Source organism: Thermobia domestica, chromosome 13 (assembly GCF_964235325.1).
Source record: "Thermobia domestica chromosome 13, izTheDome1.hap1.1, whole genome shotgun sequence".
NCBI classification, from domain to species: domain Eukaryota; kingdom Metazoa; phylum Arthropoda; class Insecta; order Zygentoma; family Lepismatidae; genus Thermobia; species Thermobia domestica.
In genome coordinates this window covers 90,258,251-90,284,852 of record NC_137466.1, presented here as the reverse complement: position 1 = coordinate 90,284,852, position 26,602 = coordinate 90,258,251, and the positions used below count along the sequence as shown (strand labels likewise).

General features: G+C 33.7%; 1 protein-coding gene across 3 annotated transcripts in view; it reads right to left on the bottom strand.

Moving 5' to 3' along the window:
• Positions 1 to 779: 779 nt before the first annotated feature.
• LOC145668323 (uncharacterized) overlaps positions 780 to 26,602 on the bottom strand; it is a 152,983-nt gene continuing 127,160 nt past the window's right edge. For 2 of the 3 annotated variants that reach the window (XM_081736057.1, XM_081736058.1), the window contains exons 15-18: positions 17,293 to 17,451; positions 10,527 to 10,693; positions 7,303 to 7,504; positions 780 to 1,591 (exon numbers count right to left, since the gene is read on the bottom strand). In XM_081736057.1, coding sequence (XP_081592183.1) covers positions 1,399 to 1,591; positions 7,303 to 7,504; positions 10,527 to 10,693; positions 17,293 to 17,451 — 721 coding nt within the window. In that variant the 3' untranslated portion in view covers positions 780 to 1,398. The remainder of the gene's footprint in view (positions 1,592 to 7,302; positions 7,505 to 10,526; positions 10,694 to 17,292; positions 17,452 to 26,602) is intronic. The other variant, XM_081736059.1, reaches the window with a different exon arrangement.

The following is a 26,602-nucleotide window of genomic DNA, read 5'->3' as shown; positions in this document are numbered from 1 at the left end:
AAAAAAACCTCATAAGTCTCAGGACCTGCCAAAAGGCAGATTATTTAATAGTAATAACTACACAGCCGCAACTTTTCCGGACAGAATATTGTTGCATAATCTTACAACAGTCACGACAGAGTGTTATTGTTTTTGAAAACTTTACTTCCCTGGGTTTACGGGGAAAACGCTTCAAAAAAATATTACCGTTATGAAAAGATAAAAGCGTCTGGAAACCAAAGAAATCAAGTGTTGATTAAGTATGAAAAATAGAACATTTTTAATTATAAAAATACTGGTAAAATAAATTACTCGAAGTGTTTTTGTGCACGTAATCCGATGTTTTGGGCAGCGCCTCCCATTCACTACACTGGAAATTTCAGGTCAAGTGTTGTAAACCCACCCCGAAAATAAACTGTACACAAAAGATACTTCTACGAAACTTCATGCATCAATGTGTTAAATAAAGGAAACAACCTGTTTATTCTCACACTACATCCTCTATAGATAAAAATTTAATAGAATTCAAGGAGTGAAAGATGTTCGACCGGACCGAAAATTGAAGTAGGGTCTCCAGCATATCTTGAAGTTAGAAATCAGCCTTCTAACTACCTAAATAACTATCATACGTGTTCAACAATATAGACACTGGTTTATCCAAGCTCAATAGCTGAGCCCCAACTCAAGAATAAAAGTATTTGACTAGTAACGTAGTGATTAGATTCTCGGTACAGTCGAATATATTTCCCTGTTTGAATTTCATTAATTTTCGTTATGTTAAACAATTAAATTTACATTAATATTTTATAATTGTAATTTATTTCGAAATGCTTTTGCATCTTCAATTTAACATAAGAATTCTTTCTTTACACGCCATTTTAAAAGAAAATGTTTAATTAGAACAAATCACACAACGACACAATTAAGAACTTAAAGTATTTCTGTTTACGTACTTTTTGACGATACTAATTCAGTCAATAATAAATGGAAATATTAAGTTATAACCCTAGACGGAACTACACATTTCTAGATACAGATATTACGATCCACAAGAAAATAGTAAATTTTCTTATGTAACAAATAATATACAACTTTTTTTTCTTTCTTTATGGTACATCAATAATACATAATACAAGATTTCTATAGGTTTAATCACGAAAAGTTCTTTCAATATCCTGACATAAAATGAACTCTTGCACATAGCAATACCTTTTGTACTACAATGAATGGAATTCTTTATTTACTCAAATTGCATTTTAAATATATTTATATATAAAATATCTATTGACACTAAGATACATATTTAAAGAAGCATCCTCTGTGGGACAATAGTCAATGTTATGACACGAAACAATGCCACTTTAGAGTCCAGTATTACTCAACTGCCTTTTCTTCTTTCCAAAGATCTTGGAAAGCCATTTAGTATTTCCTCATCGGGCCTAATTGTTGTTTATAGGCATCAAAACGATCTCCTCCATAGCCTCCACCACTAGACATATTCATTCCTGACATATTAGGAGAAACATTCTGTGGAGCATTGTACATTTGCCCTGGTCCGGACATGCCTGGTCGACCCACCATTCCGACGGGACCTCCACTTCCACTTACCCACCTAGCAACAAGATAGCATTAAAACACTCATTACCCTTAATCTTCGTGCATAAATAACAAAAACAAATAAAATATCAAACACACTTTTTTTCAAACGCATGACTTATAATTCATTGATATTATATAACTTATGTGCCAAAATATACAGTACTGAAACTCGCTTATCTCGAAAGCGAATGAACACTGGTGACATTCTCCGAATACCATAGTGAATGAGTGCACTAATTAGGGTGTAAATTATCTTCCGGAGAAATAACTTCAGAGTTAACAAGATGATATTGTCCTTCGTTTTTTCATTTCAGTATTGTATATTTTGTGTGTAATACACATATATACATACAGCTCTCCTCTGACGACAGACAGCTATAAAGAATACGATTACGTGATTCAGATTCCTGCAAGATTCCTGTTCTCTTTCTTACAATCAACTTGCACCTTAATATTTTTCTTTTGCCTCACTTCACTCCGAAACTACTGTCTCGTCAAAGGACTACAATACATATCGACTAGAATTTAATGAAGATACTAGCGTAAAGGCTTCTTATCCCAGTCACGAAATGATCAATGACCGACACGTAAAACAGTAGCCAACACAAGAATAACCATAAACGTGGTATCTACAACAGATAAAATCTCGATCAAATATAAAATAATAATAAAAAATACTGAAAATTAAATATTAGAAAAGAAGTAAGAAAAGTATTTTTAAGAATAGTAATAATAGTATAACACATCAGTATGAGCTAAAAAGGACTGAGAACATTGGAAATTTCACATTTAAAAATAAAAGCGACTATTCGGGTCACTGAAAGCAGCGTTTTTGAGCAAAATGTGATTAGGATCGCTAGGCAGATCCACACGTTCTCTAGTTTAGTCTGTTTGTTGAAGTTTAGCGTCTATTTTCAGCACCGAAGCTGTTTCAGACGTGGACCTACATTTAAGGTCGGATTCATACCACCATAATGCGCTTAATGCTCTCCAACAGGGAATTAAACCCGAGACCTCGTACACTAAAGGCGCACGCACCAGCCACTAAACCAGCGAGTGGTTCTCAGGTGACGAAGAGCTCAATACAGTCCTCGCAATATAAAGATGGCGTCACGACCCAAATAACAATGTGTGAGACACAAGTGTCTTGAGACTAAATTTATTTGTTATACAAGAGTTGCCAATTCCCTGTTTTTTTACTTTGGGAAACTCAGAGGAAAATCTGGTATGGCTAAACTAACTAATCAGACTTTTTTCCAGACTGAAGATTTTTTTAAAATTTATAATGCATGAGCATGTAAATATCTGAATTCTTACTAATTAATACAGATAGTAACAAGAAATTCTGTTCTTCATCAATATTTTCTTGATCTCCATTTAACAAGATATTTACTATAATAAGACTACCCATAAATCATCATCACTAATACGAAGATGTGTATAAAAAAAAATTTTTCATCAGAACAAAAATTATATGTTAAATACAGATAAGAAAATTTAGACGAAGAATGGTATTCCTGGGTAACTAATGTTATTAGCAGAAATTAATATCCATAATTACACACATGAATAAATATTTCTTCTTGTTATGCACCCCTTTCCTTCCTGTATAGTTAATAGGAAGATTTTGTGTTTTTTAAGTTGCTATGAGCAAAAATATGACAATTTTATCGGTCATTGATTTAATTAATGTCCTAATTTGAGGGTTAGGACCTAAATATCCTAAATTAGCTTCTAGAACCTACAATGCAGGGTTGGCAAAAACCATGGTTTTTATTGAAAACTTTTTTTTCTTTTTTTAAATAATTTGCTCTACGTATTTATATTACATATGGACAGAAATAAGTTTGTTTCGCCTTGCTCTTATTATGCAACAACAGGGTTATGCTGGAAGGGATCTGATAAGCTTAAAGCGGGATACAACCAGCTTCCCGGCTTACATCCGAGAGAAATTGTCCTCCATTTGGACTCGAAACCGGGACTAATTGGCCACAAATGCAATGAATCTGCCGACTCACTCACGAAGGACTCCTGATAAAAATACGTTGTACTGATCTTTATACTTGTTAATATAATTGTCAAGAGTCATTTCAGGACAAAAAGATAAATAGTTGCACAAGAGAAATCATTATACAGAATTACATATAAATCGGAAAACTCCGCGTTAGCCATTGGGAAAATCCTGTTATTACTTTAAATGCAAAGCAAATCCTGTTATTGCTTTGCATGTAAAATCTAAGGTCAACGTATCATAATCAGTACGCTAAAACTAAGGTATTAAATTCCAAATTTAGTATGTAATCATTCAATAAAATTAAAACGAAGTCAATCCAACCTAACGTTGGAAGCAACGTAGGCAGTCGATAAATTTTGCCAACGTCTATCAATACATTTAGGCAACCTTTGCTTCATTATAAAGCAACAAGCATTCAGGCAAGCAAAAACATACAATTTGGCTTCGTTTCGTATGTTTAGGCTTAACATCTTTATGTAATACCGAGGTTATAAAGAAGACTTTCGCATAAAGTGACATCCAAACCGCTACTTGGTTTACACATGAAAGAAGGGTTATGGTTCAACCGAGAATTAAACATGGGACACCTTGATTAAAAGGTGAAAAGGAGATAAAACTAATGCAGATGGTTCGATATGTGGAAACTTCACCATGAAGTTCACACGATTTAAAGCATTTTCTTTTTTTTTTCTTCTTCTTCTTTTTGGTTTAAACTTTTTTTTTCTTTCTTTCTTTCTTTCTTTCTTCGAAAAACCAGCTGGTTTAAACCAGCCAACCCTGCTACAACGTTCTGCTCTCAATAGTTAACTTTTAAAATAAAAATATTCTTTTAACGCACGGAATATGAATCGAATTCTTTCACTTAAATCAGTTTTCAATAATGCAATAACTGAGTAAAGTTCTTCGTGGAGACAATGTTCTGGAAAATTTTCTATTGTACTATCTAGTAACGTGAAAAGTACCGGAAACACAATAACCAAACACATTTTCTTCTTCATCCTGTCAGTGGGATTTTAAAGCGTGAGACGAACTTAATGGCGTGTGGCCTACGTGAATGAAACGAAAGCTGTGACGCCACGTTGCCGTGTGGTAAAGAGTGTGACTAAGTAGACGTACTGCAGCGTGGGCAAGTAGGAGATTGACGTGAATGTATGGAAAGAGGTGGCAACAGCTAACCCAGCGTTTAAAGGAAATTCGAAGGACCACTTTCAAATGTCATGAAGTTTGTCTCACGTCTTAAAAGCGTGAAGTTAAACTTAAGTTTCGACGTGTCCAATAACTAATAAAGTACTAAAAAAAATATAATCAGATGCAAAATATCCTTTCCCGTAATGTAAAACAAAATCCTAAGCAACATTTTTGGAAACCTGTACAATCCTAAAATTCACTTTTCAAAATTCTAATCTGAACTTTCTTGAACCTAAAAATCGAAATTACTGAATAGTTAGTACAGCCACACCAAATTTTCCTCTCAATTGGTTTCCAAAGACTGAAAAAAATTCAAAAGGTAGTTGGCAACTTTATATGACAAAAAAATTTATGGTTCGTCAGTCTTCAATATGATAGCTGTATTATCTTACAACTATAATACCTTTGGGTGTCAGAAGTACTCACACACCAGGAAAACATTAATACATAAGTGAACAAAAACATCAAAGAATGTTTTCATGAAACTCTTCACCACACATCAATGGGAAAAGTACGAAGGAAAGGAATATTACAGAAAATACCCGAAACTGAAGCCCATAGAATGGTCGCCTTTTTCTTTTTATTTAATGCACCCTTCCTTCACCCGTAGATCGGAGCTGAATCGATGGCCTCTGGAAGCATCTTTAAGTAGACCAAACAGATGGTAATCTGAAGAGTGAGCGGTATAGGTGGTGGTATGTAGACATGCATTGTCATGCAACACAAGAACGCCTTCCGACAATTGATCTTTGCATTTATTAAAATTGCAGGCTTCAACTTGTTTACCAGCATATCACTATATCTTTTACTGTTGACTCCTTTTCCAGGTAATGTTCCAGGATTGGCCCTTGTAAGTCCCGAAACACTGTGAGCACCACTTTCCTTGCAGACACTGACTTCTAAATTACTTCATAACGGGAGATCTGGGGTGCTCCCATTCCATGCTCTGGCGTTTGCTCTCTGGTTCAGTGATGAATCTACGTTTCATCCCCAGTGATGATTCGCCTGAGATACGCTTCACCTTCGTTAGCGTCCAGTAGGTGCTGACAGATTCTCACATGAATTCACTTCTGCTCTTCATCGAGTTTTATTTATTTATTATCCCATCTCGCACACTGTGAAAGCTGAGCTTATTATGCACGATGTCATATGCAGAACCATGATTAATCTGCATATGGGTTGCCATTTCAGAATACATATTAGTGACGATATTAATCCACATAGAAAATGATTCTTGAAGAGACGAAAATTGTGTCAGGAAAAAGATTAATTCAACAGTAACTCCTTCATTTTTCACGATGATTATGCTCCTTGCCATCGTACGGGAGTCAGAAAGGGAATATACTGCCCTTACGTCATGTTACATCACTTCCTTACCTAGACTTAAATCAAAATGAAAACTTATGAAGTGTTTCGAAAGATAAGGTTCGTCCAAGAGAACCTCCACCAAGAGTTATGTGTAATTAATAAACGTCTGGCAAAACTGTTTTTCATTACAGGCACTTAGTGAACTCTACGGCAAAACGGTGCAATGAATTATCGAATAGGATGAACATCCAATCAAGTATGAGTGTAAGGCAATGTAATTTTCGTACATACGTAAATTTTACTTCCAGTAACAACGTACATCACATTTTGTTACATATTCATTGTTACAGATATTAACTTCAGTAAATTAATACGCATTCTTCACATTTCCTTTAAACTGATGTGTGTATATGTTATGTTCATGTATATTTACGTAAACTGCATTTGAAACCTTGTAAACGCATGAGGTTAACATGGAGTCGCTATTACTTCTTCCATAGCACATCAGAGTTTCTACTTATTTGGCTAGCATTAATTCCCTGACTTTTCTAGGTCACGATTTACAAATTTCCAGGTCTATGTATAATGTAAGAAATACACTACTTTTTTGCTCACCAGCGGTTCTTCTCTCTCTCTCTGTGTGTGTATATATATAAATGTATGTATGTAAATAGTTAAGTTTTACAATGCATTTTCTTTCTTTTCTAGTTTATTTTATAAATTTTCTCTACGAAAGTTTCTATGGCAAAAAGACACGTGGATTCTGAGAAGTAAAAATCAATATTTTAGTTTCCCTTACTTCCAGTGTTTTTCAGCTTTCCATGAAATTCTCTGACGTTTTCAGGACTTTTTACGATTAAGTTGAGTACTCTGGGTTTTGTAAGTTTTCTAGGTTTGTGGGAATACTGCACATACGTATCACAATTAGCAACAATATTTAATTCCCATCTCACAATATTTCAAACTTACTTTCCTCTGTAAATTGTCCTCAGAAATTGTTTTAAAACTTGCTTACTTTCACTCTGTAGTGAGGAAAAGAAAATTGTAGTTTCGTAATTTATATAGTCTTTCATAGCAGTAAAGTGTAAGAAGCATGTTTTCCTTATTACCAGAAAATTATTTTCTCGTATGTGGTCGGGTTTGATATCCAGTTCTATTCTTATAAACATTACTCACGAAATAATTGTATTACATCACAAGATGAGCCAACTTACCTATCTGAACCACTCCCCCACGTTTGGTTGCTATCGGATTTTCTATCTCCTGCGCCCCCCCAAACTTCACGTGGGGGGGCCCCTACGTTTCCCATCATATTTTGAGATCCAAAAGGCTTATTGGCCATGTTCCCACGATGATCTGCCTGTCCTCCTCCTGCATGCCATGTATCACCACCTCGATCTGAATATCGTCCTTCACCTCCAGGAAAAAGTAAAAATAAAATCTGTTTCAATTTTTAAAATATATTTTCGTAAACTATTACCTAATTTCACAGTAGAATTTAAACACATCGAACGTTTATATTATCTACTGAGAAACTGAAGGCAGATTCTTCACATTTATCATAAAAGAATTAACACAAAATACCACAGAATTTTTCCTAATTTTTAAATGACTTTTTTTTTTTTTTAACCACATTAGTTCACGCATAGTTTTATTATGATGTTCTTAGGCACTGCTTTTCTTAAAAGAAGACACAACCTTAAATTTTCCAGAAAAGACAAGATATAGATTCTCCCATTACAAATATCGGCAAACTGTATTTAATATACCATATTCACAAAGTCAGTTACCTCACGAACAACTGTATTTTAAACTAAAAATAATCATGCTCTTGAATTATGAAGTGAAAGACAAGCTCACACTGTTTCCATATCTTTGATTGTCCCCTTTCGATCACATGGTACTTATCTATCCTAGACCAGATATGCCTATATTCGACTCAGCCGATTAAGAGTGAGTGAAGTGATAGCCGCTGATATTTTATATATATATATATATATATATATATATATATATATATATATATATATATATATATATATATATGATAGATCCTGGAGGTTCTGGGTAGGGGTGACATGACTCATGTAACTCCAGCTGTCAGACAGGTCAAGTCAGATGACCTGGTGGCTTAAGAATGCTCGTCATGTATAGAGAAACTACAGATCAAACAACGCTCCAATTTTCATTTAGGTATGCACGAACACAATGTGGAAATGGGGGGACCGTAACTAAACAATGAATCTCAGATTACCCACAACTGGAACAATAATGATGTTCAAGTAGCTGCTGTTTCATAAAAAGGGATCATACACCTTCCTGTGGTACAAGGCGCACAAAACAGCTGATTACTGGCCAGTCCTGAAAACATTAAGACTGTAGCATGGGATTTCTTTCTCATGTGAATTCATCACGGCGGTTTGCTAATCTCGAAAGGTGAGTAGTCGTCTTGTCGCTGAAAATTAACTGTTGATATAACGAGAAAGAAAAAGTGAAATGGGTTCTGACAAATACAAATCCGTACTTAAAATTCCCTGGTTTTTCAGCTTTTCATAAGATCTTAGGAATTCTTAGGAATAAGCTGAATTCCCTGACTTCGAGTCGGCGAGAATCATGTCAAGGTATTTTTACGTAGGTTTTTTTTTTTTTTTTTTTTTTTTGAATTCGGCAACAAGAAAATTCAAACAATTCAAAATGCTTCCTCCAGCTGTATCAGCACCATTTTCTGCAAGTTTGAAATGAGATAAGGATCCATATTCCAGTAAGGCAGACATTTTTCATTTTATAATTATTCAAGAGCTCGTCTATGTTCTGTACAAATACAGTAATTTGTAATGTTTCACGGACTTGGAAGTGCTGGATTAGTATTCCAACTTTAACGAAGAATCTTAATAGTAGACTTTTGAATAATAAACTACGTAACTAACTTCGTAGATACAGTATTGAAAACTTAATCATCGTGAGAAACTACGTTATAATTTAAACATGTGTATGTTTCGTCATAAAGCAAATCAAACTAAGTAAACGAGTTTATAAGTACTAAATCCAAACTTGCGAACAATATCACTGCTTTGGCGTTGTAAGTACCCATCCTGATAGAATATAAATGTATCACTATATTCATATCTTCTATCAGGATTACTAGACGTGCGAACTTACATTATTAAAGCTATACGAAACACTTACTTTTTAGACATAGTGTAATGGAATAATTTACCTTACAATATAACAATTAGTGTACACATAAAATATAACCATACTCTCATAACTATCTTTAAGTTACAAATTACATATAGACTGTTTTCGTTGGTCAAGATTTATTAAGTGATAGGATCACAACTGGACCTTAAAAACATTCACATATATTAAATTAAATACTGCTTAACATTTTCATAGGGTTCCCACTCAAACTAAATAATCGAATTCACAGTATATACAGTAGGACGTAGATAATCCGAACGTCAAAAATCCGAAAGTGGTCCCTAGAAGCTTTTTACATTTTGTCTTAGCGCTAGGATGAACAAACTCGTTTGAAGTCAGTGTTTTTACAAAAGCTCATTTATATGTAAGTGTTTGCCATACATATTTTTATTTTCCCTTAGGCCTATACAAGTTAAGTTTTAAGTGTGAGTTACAAGAACAGTGTAATTTAGTGTACGAGCATGTTCATCAGAAACATTAAATGTAAATAGTATCGATAAAAGAGCATGTCGTACATTATATATAAGCCTAAATTGTATTTTCTTGGTCATTTTCGAAAATACGAACAATTTGAAAATCCGAACTACCTGTACTCCTAATTAGTTTGGATTATCGACGTCCTACTGTATATATATATATATATATATATATATATATATATATATATATATAAAAACTTTGACCGCACAACTACAATAAAAACCGCTCAGTGCGGCTTCTGGTAAGTTTTTCTATTCATTTTGAAAATTTTTTCGAGTTACAAAATTTAATAACGAAATTCACGACTTATTTCAGGTTTTTTCATGTTATACATAATCATGGTTCAATGGGTACCCTGTTTAAGTACAGTTACATAGTAATCTCTCGCCATAGCATTCCTATATTTTTAGTTTAAACGTGACACTATTATTATTTTATAGTGAGCTAATAACGCAGGAACAAGAACGTGCATGATAGACACAAAAATTCATTTAATGTGTCAATACATAGAAAGCAATTCCACTGAAATAAGTATATTAAAGGAATAGTCTTTCTCAATGATAGTCACTCCTGCTGAAGACGTCAATAATGAAAACCAAGAATGTTCTGGCAATAAAATAAAAAACAGCATTTATGTAAGAGAATTTGTCTTAAAACGTAGGTAGTTGTAAACTGTTAAATAACAACTGAATTCACTCATTCTTGCTTAGCATAAATCAAAGATTATGTGCGTACTAATTATAAAATACGAGATTACCTTTATTTGGATCCGAGTATCTCTCCCGAGACCTTCTTCGATCCAACTCCCTGATTTGTCCTCCTCGACTGTCTCTGTGCTCCCGGTCTCCTGAATGAATGGTTCGCTCCTCTCTGCCTCGTTCTTCTCTTCCTCTATAATTTTCACGAGGTGGGCCTCTCTCGTATCTGCCATTTAAGAAGAACATCATTCGATAAACTTTCAGTTTTCCTTACCAAGTACTTATCTTAAGCCACTGAAATATATTTTTCAGATGGGTATATATACAAACAGTAGTTTTTTTCATGCCATCAAGGTTACTTCACACCTTGGACGACATTGACAATATTAATTGCTATGTATGTACAGTCGAAAGCAAGTATTTTTTTACTCTTAGATTTTAACTTACTAATAAATTCAGATTAAATTCATCAATTTAAGAGTACTTTTCTAATGTAAAAAGAACGTAATATTCGCGTTATTATAAATATATTCAATTAATCGCTTTATTCTGAAGTTACTAGTGAACGAAGAAATAGTGGTAAAGTACTTTTGGTTTCGACTGTATTCCAAGTATTCAAAGAGCATTTTCTCGTTATTTCGACACAAATAGTTCAATCTGAGTAAGACTTTCTCTGACAAAGAATGTGTAATTGCCATTAAGTAACAACATCTTACTCAAATTCTCACATCATTCCATTCGTTTCGAATAATAATAAGTACAATCATGATCAAAAATGAAACCCACCTTTTCACAGAGTTAACACTCGTAGGTAATCTCTTTCCAGCCTTAGAAAAAAGTAGATGTAAACAAACCCATCTGACTACCAATGGGTCGATAACCAGTGATTGGTTGTTGGTCTCACGGCACTAGTATCCTACCGCTATATAATCCCTACTAAAATAATAATTTCAAATAAATATATCTGAATTTAACCTGTATTTTGTGGAAATAAATGCAATATATATAATATTTAACAACAGATGTAGATTTATTTCAACCTCACCCATACTTGGACACACAGTATTTATTGCACATGCGTATGCGTTCGCGCGCCGACCCCGCTCATTTGAAATTATAGAATGCAGGGTTTCATGGCGACGATAAGTGACAATTATCTATCTTCGTCTCGTGTTTAACAAAAACACAAAAGAGGACAACTGGAACAGATGCAATCTCGTTTATATAACGATTTAAGGAAATACATATTTCCAGCATAGCAGTAGTGAGTGTCAGTGCATTAGTTATTTACCAACCAACCGTAGCCTTACACTTTGAAAATTATGCGACCACAGTAAGCTAGCAGACGATCTTGCCGTTCACGTCTCTTGCTGTCGAAGCACGTCTGAGCCGCGGAGTAATACATTTCGCTTTGTTTACGTCTTCTTTGTTCTAAGGCTGGAAATACTTTAGCTTGTTATGATACATAGGCTCGTACATAAATCTTCAGAAGAGGAAAAAAAAACTGTTTATTATAATGCTAACTTCGGATGAGAATATCACGTTCCTGGACGACAGATGGATTTCTTTTCTTCACGACTGCACAATTTTTGTAATATTAGTAAAGCATTACATTTTGTTCTTATGTTTTACATTCACACATGAAACAGTAAAATAATTTGTATTAATTTTCAGACGTCTAAGGGATGGTACTCGCTATTTACCAAAAGGAACTGAAGAAAAGAGAGAAAGGTAGAAGGTTAACTTCTCACAAAACTAAATAAGATGTTTGTGTAACAGACTCAAAAACTCAATTCAATAGTTTTCCCTCATATTACTAACTGATCAACAACGGCCAAAATTGTGCATAAACAATTTTGCAGTCTATATGGATGTGGAACTAATATTGCTTTATATTTGCTTTCTTTAATGATTGTTATATACATACAAGATAGGTGCCGAGAAAAAACATTATCTGGGTTGATAAGTGTAGCTCACGTATAGCTTAAATAGTGTACTTTTCTGAGCAATGGAGGATGATAATACACTACTATATATAACAGTGAGAACTTCATCTTTGCACAGAAGTTCAATGCTTTATTTATTTGATATGGCTACCACGTTATACAACCTTAATATTCACTTTGGGTATATGCTTTCATAATTTTATATATTATTTTACGTAAGATTATTAGAAGTCGCTATTTAACTTACTTTGTGTTAGGCGAACAATGAAATTATACATTATATCCAATTCCTTACATTAAACAATGACTGGGTTGAGTTGCGTGGTAAAGTAAAAATTGTGTTTACTACTTTAAAAATACATTAATTAATACTTTATCTACAATTATCTGAATTTAAAAAAACCAAAGCCGATATAGTAATTATTTCGCTGTATTAGATAATAATAGGATTTGAAATGCGAAACTGAAGCTGAGCGAGCTTACCACAAACACGCAAACAGTATGCAGAGTGCAATTCCGTAAGTCCATCGGAAGTATCACTCGCACAATTTCTACAGTAAACAATAGATCCTTTATATATCTGGGTGTACAGAGTAACTGTTCATGAAATATTACTAGTAAGTTGTGACGATGTTCTGTTATGAAAGGACAAACATTTCATTAATTTACAAAATTCCTGAGTTATTAGCAGTACAACTGATGGAAAATTTGAAGACAAAGTTCCTACAGTAGCACCTTTAAGTTTTTCTAAAGAAGTTTCGGATAGTGGATTGGTAATAGTTTCGGGTAGTATGAAATTTAGTGAGTTCTGAAAATTACTCAAGTGATAACTTCGCACTGGATAGTTTCTTCTGTCTCAGGTTGGTTGTCAGTAGTTTAACGTTAATTAGAAGTAGTCTCAGCTCTGCAGAGATCAGATTTTTCAGTCTCTCGTTCGCTATGAATCAAGTTTTTCAGTTGATCTGCTGTCTTCTTTATAATCATCACCGAGGACTGTCTTGAAATTACTCTGAACATGTACCACATGTAGATATTTGAAATGTTCCTCATTATTGATATTTTCGAAGTTGCGGTTTCCTCAGGTATACGTCAATTAGTTTGGCTTCATACGTTGCACTCAGGGAAATTTTCTTGATTTAACACTGCTTCTTCTATGTTTACTTCAGCGACACTCCCTCATATTTTATGTATTTATTTATTTACTATGCCAAACAGCATTATGCTTGATTGATTCATTTTGTTTAATGAGGACATCAGCTCCGAGGTTATCTGTCCTGATCACGAGCAGAATGTAAGATTTACACAGGATTCGTCTAATCCAGTTTTGTTTACAGACCATAAATTCTGAAGGTCGAATTGATTACGATCGAATAATATATATATATATTCAAAGATTATTATACTGTAAGAATTTTTGTGGGCTAGCGCATATTGTATTATATCACACCCTCTGCACCTCAATCCTTTTACTAACTGCAAATGTATAATAAATGAAGTAATACATTGATTCAGACATTTCATAATGCAAAGCAATTTCCATTAACACAAGGTTTATTATAATTCGCAAATAAATATTATTCCACAAACTATGACTAATTGCATTAGAAGCGAACATGGGATGGAGATTTACATTTATTCAAATGCCAAATGTTGAATTACCAAAAAATGACCGAGATGGCGTTAGTTTTCAGCACTTCGCACATTTGAAAGTGTGTTAAGAAACCGCGCGCGCACATTAACATTATGGTTTCCATGAACAGACTAAATGTCAAACAAAACACGAGGGCTTAACAAAAATTTGAATGATTTCTTAAAAAAGCTTACGCTAAAGGAAAATACTTAAGAATTTTTTTCTCGCTTAGCTTATCCTTTTTCAAGAATATAAAGTACCACATACCTTATTTGATATGATCCAGCAATAACATGCTTACAAACACAGTCCAACATTCGATGACTATCCGATTTTCAGTTGTTAGATGATACTACGACGAACAAGCAGTCGAGTGGTGGCAGCGTAAGAGCTTTGCTTGCTTAGCTTAATAAAATTCTGATTCAAATTTTCTATTTACTATTTATCAAGTATCAGAGTTTAAGGTATGTAGTTCAATATCTATTTTCTTTCACATATACTACATGTATATGAACAAAATCCCTACCGTTACAGCCCAAGAAAGGTTACGGCCTACCTGACGCTTTTAGTTGAGTGATACATTGTCAACACAAGAGTACCATTGTCGATATTTCTGGCATTCTAGACCTATCTCGTAATTTAAATAGCTTTTAAATTGCTGTCCGATCTTAAATCAACTCCGAGAACTTGAAGTTCGTGCTGAAAATCCAACGCGGATACACATGCGACAACTACTGACTGCACCGGAAGACCTCACCTATTGTTGTTTTGTAATTAGATCTTCAAAATTATATTATTAACAATGAAAAAATAAAGGATTATGTACACTCATGTCCAAAATTACTTTCGCATGTCTATAAATATGTTGTTGTAGGAATATAATTTGATAACGAATTCGCCCGGTATTTCTTATAATGTTAGTATGTTTATAATCGGCAAAGACATGTATGTGGCAAATTTCATGTCAAAAGAGCAGTAAATAAAAACAATAAAACGAAAATAAAACTTTTTTGTCCATTTAGCAACATTTTGTTTTACTCATTCTAATTTTCGTATTTATAATTCTCTTCCTATGAAATTTACCACAAATATACATTCCCGATTATAGACATAGTATCAGTATTAAAAGTATCCTGCAAAATCATTAGCAAATTATATTCTTACAATAAGACAATGATAGATATGCGACAATCATTTTGGACATGAGTACATATACGCACAGCTTTATTTCCATGTATAGAGATTTGCGCGGAAATAGAATATTGTATACGCATAATCCCTATCCACATATAAAAATCAGACAAATAAAAACAAGTTCTTTGTTTTGACATCTATGATTTCAAAAATTGTTCCTAACATAATTGCAAACACCACTTCTATAATTTTGTGAATAAAATTCAAGCTAAACATGAAACGCAATATCTCCCATTATAAATCAACTACTAACTCTAAGGCCTATGGAAGCCGGAGGTTCAGTGCCGCGTTCCGATTTATGTCCTCTCCACTGATTTCTGTCCTTAACCAACTGGATCTACTTCGTACTCCTATTTCTGCGAGATCTATCTTAATATTATCCTCCCACCTGTGCCTAGGTCTTCCTAATGGACGTTTTCCGGTTGGAGTTACAGTAAAAACTTTGAAAGTGTTATAAATAAACTACTCTAAATAAAATCAAATAACGTTCATACACAAATTACAAAATTAATGAGGAAAATAATACGTAGTAACTTAAGGTTTTCTCAGATGTAGATTTCTGACAAGATTGTCAATAGTAGTACAGTATCCTCAATTAATTTCAGAGCAAATCGCGTTCTTTTTTCAAATCTAACTGACCTCACGCACAGACTCTTGATTCAGAATGCAAGGTGAAATTAAGATTTGAAATTAAGATTAAGGTGTGTAAGCCTCCTCAAACTCGTATAAAATCACATTAACATTTCATATTTATTACATCTTGAAAGCATTACTATAGGGTTATTTGTCCCAAAGAATAATCACACTTTAATATAAGAAGTCAATTATTGTTAGTGTTTAAAAGTATGGTCAGAAAATTGTCTTTTCATCAATATCTGCACAAGCTTATGTTGATGATATCTGCATCCGACCACTAATCTCTATCCATGAAAAAATGAATAATATAACTTAAAAACTGGGGTAGGGTGGGGATAAAAGTAGAGACCATTGAATGTTTAATTACGTTTTCCTTGTCACCTAGTTTCTAGATTACTAACTGTAGCACTAACACTGAATCCTGGCGATTTTGTTCCTTTGTATAGAGGTTGAAGTGAGCCAACTTAATTTATGCTATTGGAAAGTATTATCGGAAAATGTAGATACGAACTCGAATTCGGAACTAACTGAAACTTTGTGCCACCTTCAATAAGTGATATTTCTCTCACACATTTCACTTAAGACTGTAATGTTTAGTACCCTTGATAGATGTTCTTTCTATTAACTACAGAGATGTATGGCGGTTGCTCTCGTTTATGTTTGAAATACAGAAAATTTTACTTTCCGTCAAGTGTCTTATTTTCTTCACTAAATATTCGTTTCTAGGAAACATCTTTTTACCATATAGGAGCCTTAAAAGGTATCATAAAACGATAAGAAACTACCACCAATGGTATTCTAAAATTATTCACGTCTATTAACCAATTTAGATTCCTCAATATCGTTTTATGCTGCTAATACTTAGAAAATTTTCAAAATAATAACTTGCTAACACTTTATCTCTGAGTAACTGCTTTTCAATATCCCATCATAATTATAACTTTTAACCCTTCTCTCCAAACATTAAACAGTAGGGGGGAAACTGAATGAAGAACCGAACAGAAAAGCACAATATGACAGCGCAGTAACTCCAAATACATTAGTAATAATGACATTAATACAGCTTCCAAAGAGCATCACAGACTTATCCAGTTTTGTTTCGAAATACGACCGCCCTCACTATGAGTACTTGTGAAATATCAAACACTGTTCTGCATATCAATGCTATTCTCTTCGTATTGTGGTAAAATATGAATTTGTGAAACTTAGATTTCCGTTACTGACAAAATGAATAAATAGCTGTAAGTGGTTTTATTTACGTTTTTATATTACGTTATTTTTAATATCGATTTCAACTTCACGGATACGAATCATATGCACATTACGTATATGAAAAGAGCATTCCAGCAATTTCTGAGATCAATCTAGGTACGTAAAGTCAAATATACTACTACAAAATCACTTTTTTAACTATCGAACCTGTCTTTCTCTCCTTTAGAAATAGGACCTGCTCTTTTCTGCCTATGACGACTCTCATGTCCCTCCCTATCTGGGTGAACACTTCGTTCATAATCTCTTACATATTTTCCACTCTGAGTCACATAGTCTCTCCCCTTCTTCATCTCTATCACACTTGACCTGTTACGAAAAAATAGTTTATATCCATTAACACAAAGAAAAACCAATTACTGAATCAATAAAATATTTAAGGATCTTTATGTAATTCGGCAGCGGCACATGTTCCACTTTCACTTTTTTAACAAGAAAAAAGGAAACTACTCGCAGAAACAAGCGTCTTATTGTATATGAGTGGCCTGTAGTAGTATAACGATATTGTATGTAATCTTAAATACAATGTAGTGCGTACAAATCAAATTTCGCGCATTTAATACTACAAAATTCACAGGAATTTCGATAGTACGAACACAACTGATTTAATAAATAGCTTAAGATCAATCTAAAAAAAAAAAAAAAAAAAACATCAAACGCAGGCTCTTGTGTATTCATGCTTATCAAATATTTGTTTGGTCATATGCTTGTTCATCTTTTCAATGCATGCAAGTAAGTGTTGATTCTTTGGTCTCTACACTTCCCACCCTAAAAATCTCTTATAATATGCAAATAACAGAGTGTCAAGTTCAGGATATTGACTGAAAGGGACTTTTTCGTCTTTTATAGCAGCCAGGAAGAGTCTATATAATGTTTTATTAAAGAAATATAAAGCACGAAATAATCGTAGTCTTCTTCACATCCTTACTAGTATCTCATGTGATCTAGGAAGGATCTATAATACTATGATTAACTGGATACATTAACGTCGCATCTCTTTAGTATTCGAGAGATTATATTACTCCTATCATCACTTTCAAATTACTCTCATTGCTATAAAATGAACTTCGACTATCTGTAGTTTAGTAAGTAACCATTATCACTGAAATATCAACACGTAACCTATGAAATCTTACTTTTAAACCAAACTAAACTTGTTAAAGCTGCTCAGTTTATAGTCAACTACAAAATTTAATGAAAATTTTCAATTTTGTAAATTCAAGGGAAAAAAATATACATGGTTGTTGAATATCAATGAAGTTTCTTTTACAGTTAACGTTTTATATGAATTATTTCTTTCTACAGTTTGCAGTCTGCTTTCTATAGAACTACATACCATAAATTTGGCTGAATAATCAGAGGAAATTAACTTTTCCGTGGCAACACATTAGCCTTACTTAAAATGTCGATTTCAACCTACTTACCCTACGTTAAATGTCATATTTTTTTCTGTTAAATTACTAATTTAACTATGTATTGCTACTGAAGTCAGAACTATTCATCTGTAGGTAATGCAACTGAATTACCATTCACAGGCAATTTTCCGTTGTCATGTTGTTTATTGGTACTAGACGATTTTTTTTTTTCGCAGATTATTCTTTCTTTCGTTTCTATATTCCAATAAATATTCCATACTCGTTTCGTTTCCAATAAATAATAAGTTTATGTCCATGAAAATACACTGTTATTAACTGTCGTTGAAAAAAAAATGTTTATGTTGAAAATAAAATTAACAATATTCTTCTAAATACTTGAAACGGAATTTCGTTGTTCTTTTTCCTACTCGTTATATTCTTATTGTTAAAAAATCTATATGCTAAAAGTATAGAAGCTCTATTCTCGATATCTTGTCATAAGTGACCAAAATCGTCACTCAAAAAATACGGTAGTCATAATCACCAGGATTTATCATTTCTTGTAGACAGAAAGCATCTTTCACGTATTGTACTTTCATAATTAAGTGTTGATGATTGCTGGGATTAAATATTTTGATGCACTTCATTTAAAATTCCACTAACGACATACTGTACATTAGATGTCTCCTACAAATATACGTGTTTTCTGGAAGAAATTCACTCGGCCTTATACATAATATACATTTTATCTCTTGGTAATTTACTTTCGCCATGTTAACCAAAGCATTAAGTTAGTGAAAATTCCTGCACGAATTATACCCTATACCGGTTATTTAAAATATCTTCCACACACGCATCCAAACATGAAAAACAGCTATCTCCTTGAGGTTATGGAAGCAGTTAAACTGCAAGCTATATTTTTTAAATTCATATTTCTTTATTCGTATCAATGGAATCTGCTCTACACAAAACAGTCCAACTCCTGACACATCAACCAAATTAGACTTAAATTGTTCCTTCGTATTTTGTTGGAAGTTCACATGAAAAGCTTTATTCTTAGCTTCATTTGCTTTCACCCACTATACTAATTGTTGGTAAGATATCTCTTCCATGAATTGTAACATACACTTTGTAAGATATCTCTTCCATGACTTGTAACATACACTATCTTCTCAAATTCATTGGTCGCATATAATTTCCTTCATTACTATCTTAGACCTCAATTTTTCTTGCAGTTTTTTCTTTTTCTTTTCTTTCTTTTTTTTGTGTGATGAGCTTCGAAGACGGCCTCAGAGTTTCGCAGCAGCTACTCAATGTACGTGAAATGGTTTCACCTCGTCTTCTGGTAATGTGTAACAACTTCACCTTTGAAATCCAAGCACTAATACAGTCTCGTTGTTTGTTGGAAATTTTAAAATACACACATTTGTTTTCACTCCATACTGACAACCTCAAAAATACAAAGAAAGTAAAATTAGTTAATAACTACATGCTAATAAGCAGCATATATTCCATAAGTAAATTACCATGCGCTAAATTCATGACAATTAATACACAATACAGAGCATAAAAATTTTATTGTACATATACCACATACAACTAAGGATGTTACTCACAAATAAAAGAATTTTAAAAAATGTTCACGCGAATCTCGTAGTATTCCTGTGGGAAAACCATTTAAATTATCTTCCAATCAGAGAACAGATGGAGGCTGGGAAAATACTTTAAAAAACATTATGTCAACTGACATCATAACCTCTAACTTGTAAACATATGTATGACTATGCGAAACAATCGTGAGAATTTTATATCGAAAAGCACAAAACACAAACGTTTAGTTTAGCAGTCGAATTATCTGCACATTTCGCATTTTAAGTCCAGATAGCAATTGATTTCATTACTCCACTCCAACGAAATCGATGAACAGCACTGGAAAACACTGCATATCTTAAGCTGTGTATTTTCTTATATTGTATGAATGATTTTCATATAAAAGTAATAGCAGCATTTTTTAAAAATCCAGGTCATAGTCCTCTTCACACACTAAAGGTACTTACTTTTAAAAATGAAACTGCGAAAAATTAATTAACTTGACCAATTAACACATCCTATTCTGAACACAGTTTCCTTCGTGACACGTCCAGAGCCATGCTGTCCGTAGCGCGGAAATACTGACCGTATACGAATGAAATAATTCTGTATGATCCAACCAAGCAAACATTTGCAAGTGGAAATACATGTAATTCTATACAAAATAGCATTCATTATATTCCTTGTACATATTGATAATACAGAAATGGTAGACAAGTAACTTCGGTACATGTTGTCTGATTTTGATGGAATGATTTTATCAAGGAAGACATACGTACTTTTAACACACAAACAGTGGAAGACCTGCTGTAAATTCTGATGAAAAGATCATGATTACGAAAAAATGTATATACTTGCGGTAGTTTGTTGGAAGAACACAAACCTTTAAGAATTTGAACGTAATCTTTAACGATATGAAGTAATTCGTACAATTAAGTGTAAAAACAAACACTAACACCATGATGAAAAAAAAAAAAAAAAGCAACGATATGTATGTCCATAGAATCTCCACATAAACAGGTCACGTTACACCCACAATTTGTAGCCTCACATCATGCCACTACGTTCAGAAAAGAAATATTACTTCACAAGTTCTCCGATCAATACAACTAATTCTAATTTCGTAATTTGGAGTTATGTTGAATGAGTGTCAAATAACCATAGTCTCAGTGACTGAAACTGACAAACTTTTTACAGTATACAACTATTTCTTGAATGTACACCATAGAATTGTGTATCCAACTTCAAAGATTTTTGATTTTATGCGGAATTAAGTAAATCACGTTGACTTATGTTCGGTTATATTTGTGTTTACGAAAAAAAAAATAATAATAATAATAAAAAATAAAATAAAATAAATCCAACAAAGGAAGATAAGGCAATACGATGGAATCCAACCAACAATCGCTGAATGATTTTCAAAGAAAGTTTTCTTCTTTCGTGATATAAATCCACTGTGTACTTACGTTAAAAAACTTTGCTGTAAGAGAGGCTCTAAATTCGTACATAAAAGCTTTGATACGTAAAACTGAGACAAAGAAATACAGAAGATTCTGATTTGAGAATTTGAATAAATTAAGATGAATATCCTAAGTTTTGAACGTGCTGAATAAATCTATACGAGACAACGTGCTGACACCATAAATTTGTTCGTCAACTTCCATTTACTAACATAATTCATTTCAAATACTTTCAAAAGCTGTTAATGAAAGAGAAACGTGTGGAACAATGTAAATCTATTTGCCATTCCTTCCTGTCGTACAGCTGGTACACTGTAAAACATGTAATAAAAGACACAGTAATATGTGCGATAATAGAAGGAATTACATATTACTACATATTCTATATACACAAAGACACGCTTCATATGTAGTCGTACTAGAAACTGTTTCTGAGTGAAAAAATAAAATACTGTAGTTTTACGTCTGAAATGGGAGAACCCACGGACACAATGTTGTACACCACAAACTCACTGGGACTGGGATCAAACCAGGAACTCTTCGCACCAGAGATAGGAGAAGCTGTTCTACCATAGAGTATATTCCTTTTGTACCTAGAATATTGTAGTACATAGTTCTCTTTAACGCGGTACCGTCCGAAGAAGAATCATGCAAACAATTGGAATAACTAATACGTCTAAAAATTTGGAACACAGAAGGTTAGTTTTCTTTCCTATTGGATATAATGTGTTCGATTAGTGATCATTGTAGTATGGTCTGTTTCGGTAAAAAACTACATCGACTCTGTGTTGTCAAATCAAACAGCTGTTTCAATCCCACTGATTCCCATCTAAAATGAATACAGCGTGTAACGGTACGACATATATTTTAATAAGGATTCACCTACAAATAATTTCTATAGATTGGACTGTTGTAATTGAAAATGTTAATACTAATTAAACTATTTTAATCCACGTATTTATATGACTGTTCAACATCAATACAGACTGCAAAAATCTCAAGCACATTATGAAGAGTATTTTCTATATCTTCGTTAGTTTCAATATCATTACTACGTTTCACACATATCCTGAAAGTAGACATATTTATGCGCTCTAAAGTAAAAGATGTATAAAACTTAAGAATAGAGCTATTTTCATCTATTAAAAAATCGTCTATGTATAATAAATTTCCCTAATATGCATGTGAACTCTTCCTCAAAAATAATTCATAAACAAATTACTGATGATATCATTAATATCTTAATCTGAACTGTACTATAATATGTTACTGGCTCATGTACTAAAATGCAACCATTATATGAGGAATTAATGTACTATTAAAAAAACTCTGAAATAAAAATTCTCCAAATGAAAATATTTTGTTAATTTGATTAAACTAATCATAAAATCTAAACAAAGCCGATATGAAATGGTGACAGATCGAGTAGTTCTGTACTTCTACAATAAATCGACAAATATAAATGTAAGGATGTTTACGTTTAGTGTAATCAAATTAACATACTTTGTATATACATTTAGATATAAAATTACTATGCTTTATAAATCTTAATATGGACCATCTACCACGAATTACAGCCTAATACATTTATTTTAAACATCCTAATACTGAACATCACATTACAAGAAGCATTCAACAACAATTACTGGTTTCGAGATTGCCTTCTCTTTCATTTTATCGGTACACTTAAAACATACCAATGTGACAGAACACTAAAAAGTGACGACACTGCCTGAATAGGTGAAGTATATGTAGCAATTGTGGAAAACAAAATGTTCAATGGTAGAAAACAATTCATAGATCCATCTACTGTAGAATCACTGAATATCTGTTAAAACTACTTTAAGGAATTGTTAAGTGATACTGTAACAACAAAAATAGTAGTAGTTTTAAGAGTCTATTGGGATGCTAATCGAGATTGCCAAAATCGACAATGCATTTTGTAGTAGAGAAACGGTACATAAAATATTCTGTTACTGGTTGAGCTTAAACGTTTCAGCACCTAAGGAATGTATAGTACATGGAACCAAACGCACGATAAAAACCAGGAGAGTAAAATATGCTAAATGTAGTGACTGACTCATCTGCAGAGTATTCTCGGAGTCCCTATGTTGTTGTGAAACATACAGGTTAAAAAAGTTCCAGAGGAATTAGTACATTTATAGCTGTAGAGTTTGTAACAGAGGAGGAACAAACTAACAATACCCCCCCCCCCCCAGACTGGAAGATGCTTTCGTACAGGAGAGATGCAATCGCTGATAGAAACGATAGCGTCGGCGTAGGAAAGCTAAAGTGTGTTCTCTGGTACAAGATCCGTTCACCGATTAGTAAAAAATTAAAATCTTTTATTTAAAGTCCCACCTTCAGTCATTTAGGCTAAACACGGTTGATTAAACTAAATAATTATGAAACAAAAAAATGAAAAAAAATGAAATGAAATCTTTAAGTTTTACGTCCCACGGTTATGCCGGTTAGGCTAAAGGAGACGGTGATGATGAGAGATGAGTGAAATGGTGGAATGAAGAAAGTGGGAGGAAACGGGAGAACCCCGAGAAAACCCACGAGCACGGTGTTTGTCCACCACAAAGTTCACTTGGCGGGGGCTGGGATCGAACCCGGGACCCCAAGCACCAGAGGTGAACGCTCTACCACTGAGCCACCGCGCCCCCCCCCAAAAAAAATGAAATGAAATCTTTGAGTTTTACGTCCCACGGTTATGCCGGTTAGGCTAAAGGAGACGGTGATGATGAGGAATGAATGAAATGATGGAATGAAGAAAGTGGGAGGAAACGGGAGAACCCCGAGAAAACCCACGCACACGGTGTTTGTCCACCACGATTATGAAACAATTAGTGGAAAGTGAATGTGGGAAGAAACCGGAGAAAGCCCACGGACATGCTGTCCACCACAAACTCTAAGGCCTGGGATCGAACCAGGAAACCCTTACACAAGACGTGTGCGCTCTACCATTGACCATCGTATCAATCTCGCCAATTTATGTACAGTGCGATTTCAAGAATAAGGAACATGGATTACCTATCTGATTACAAAAGCAACGTGGTGTAGTATCTCAAACATAAGGAGACCGGGAGTGTACTTTCCATTCCGCGGACAAGGCGAGCATCAGTTTGTGAAGAAACAGTGCAGGAAGTTTTCAACAAAGCACGATCCAAGTCTACTTCTCATGCTTCGCTGTATGACGGAATTCCTTGGTCCACACTGTACCGAAGTGCACACAAGCAACTGCACTTGAACACATATAAAGTCCAAGTACTGCAATCTTGGAAAGCAGATCGTTTATCGTATTGCTTCTGCGTCTGTTCGATACGAACAGTGGGTATCTACAGCGTGCGGGCAAAATGCATGGGGCTTCTGTACACATCTCCTAGAAGGTGAATATGGATCATGTACGAGAAAAAGGTTCAGAAAGTCTTCATGTTGTCATGGAACTCAGAAGTCAACAGCTGGTGTGGCTTGCTGCATCACAGTGAAAAGTCCCTTTTCTTAGCAAGTATACACAAACATCCGGGGTTGATTGGATGTATTGGAAAATATCGTAATATCTCAATTGATTTTCCAGCGAAACGGCCGTCTCGCATATTTCGCCCGCATGGTACTATATCTTAATAACACCGTCTACAGCACGGAGTTCAGTCCTAAGCTTGGTGAAACTGGAATGCACAATCAAAAAGGCTCCGATATAAATAATGTGGACACGATCCTACAATATGGAGTGAATGAATCTATCACTACACTTGAAATTACGAAAGTTATTTAAGGTGCCAATTGCGGTTTATTGATTAGGAAAACAGCGTGCACTGATAAGTGCTTTTTCTGCTATTCTGTTTGAAACATTTTTGCATTACTAAATTTATCAGATTAATATCCTGTACTTAGAAACCAGTCAACACAGAAAGTATTCTGCAAAATAGGATACTTGAACAATTTTCATTCATTCAGAAGATCAAGTATCAACGTATAGACATACGTATCGATCTTTTATAGTTAAAAATCTATTTTAAAAATAATATAGTGAAAGTACTGAATTTAAAAAATTAATATATTTTACACAAGGAAAACTAATAAAATGAACGAGATAAAAAGAAAGAAAGAAAAAAATGCATGTAGCTCATGCAGTTTGTTCCTATTATAATACAAGTATGTTTCAAGCAGAAGACAGAGCTATTTCACAAGTTACGTTAAAACTATGACTATTTTATCTTACAATCTCATATATGCGATAAGTAGCATCTTCTCCTGAACATAGATTTGTTCCCTCTCTTTTACTGATTCTTCCTCACGAGACACTTAACCTAACACACTTATCAAATATAGTGGTTTGATTCGAATCGAGTGAAACGGGACAAACCACACTCTCTCTTCAATACATCAGAAGCCATGTACATACGAAACAAAACGTCGCTAACTGAAAACAAATTACTGTCTTTACAGGCTGTTGATTTCCAGTACATCTTTCGGTTGAATTCTAACGTCACTGGTATCACAGATATTAAATGAGATATGAACCTATAGTTTAACGTTGGTTCGAATGCCCTTGTACCTCTATTGAAGAAGAACATACAACAGAAGAACAGAAGAAAATGAGCAAAAACCAGAAATGACAACCACATACTTCTAAAGAGCCACAGAACTATGAAAGTGTTGCATAATACACTACTTTCCTGACACTTTGCAAGGTAAATGCTCCAGGTAATACGTCCAATTAATTAGAAGAAAAAAAATATGGATCATTAGAACTTACAATAGTATATCCACAGGTACAAGACAAAGATATATGCAATTTGCCAGCTCATATGCCACATCCAAACCTTGGAGTATACGAAAGATTTATATAGCAAGAGAATTATCTGTATGTTAGGTGTGTCTAGGTGGGTATGTACATGTCGAATCTTATTTTTACCAATCAATTAACAATTAGGGGAACTTCTGTAAAGTCAACTACCTATTGAATTCTTCTTTCATTATCTTTACTGAAACAAAATATCTTTAATGAACCATAAATTTCTTTCTTAAAAGATGGACAGTGAGCTACTG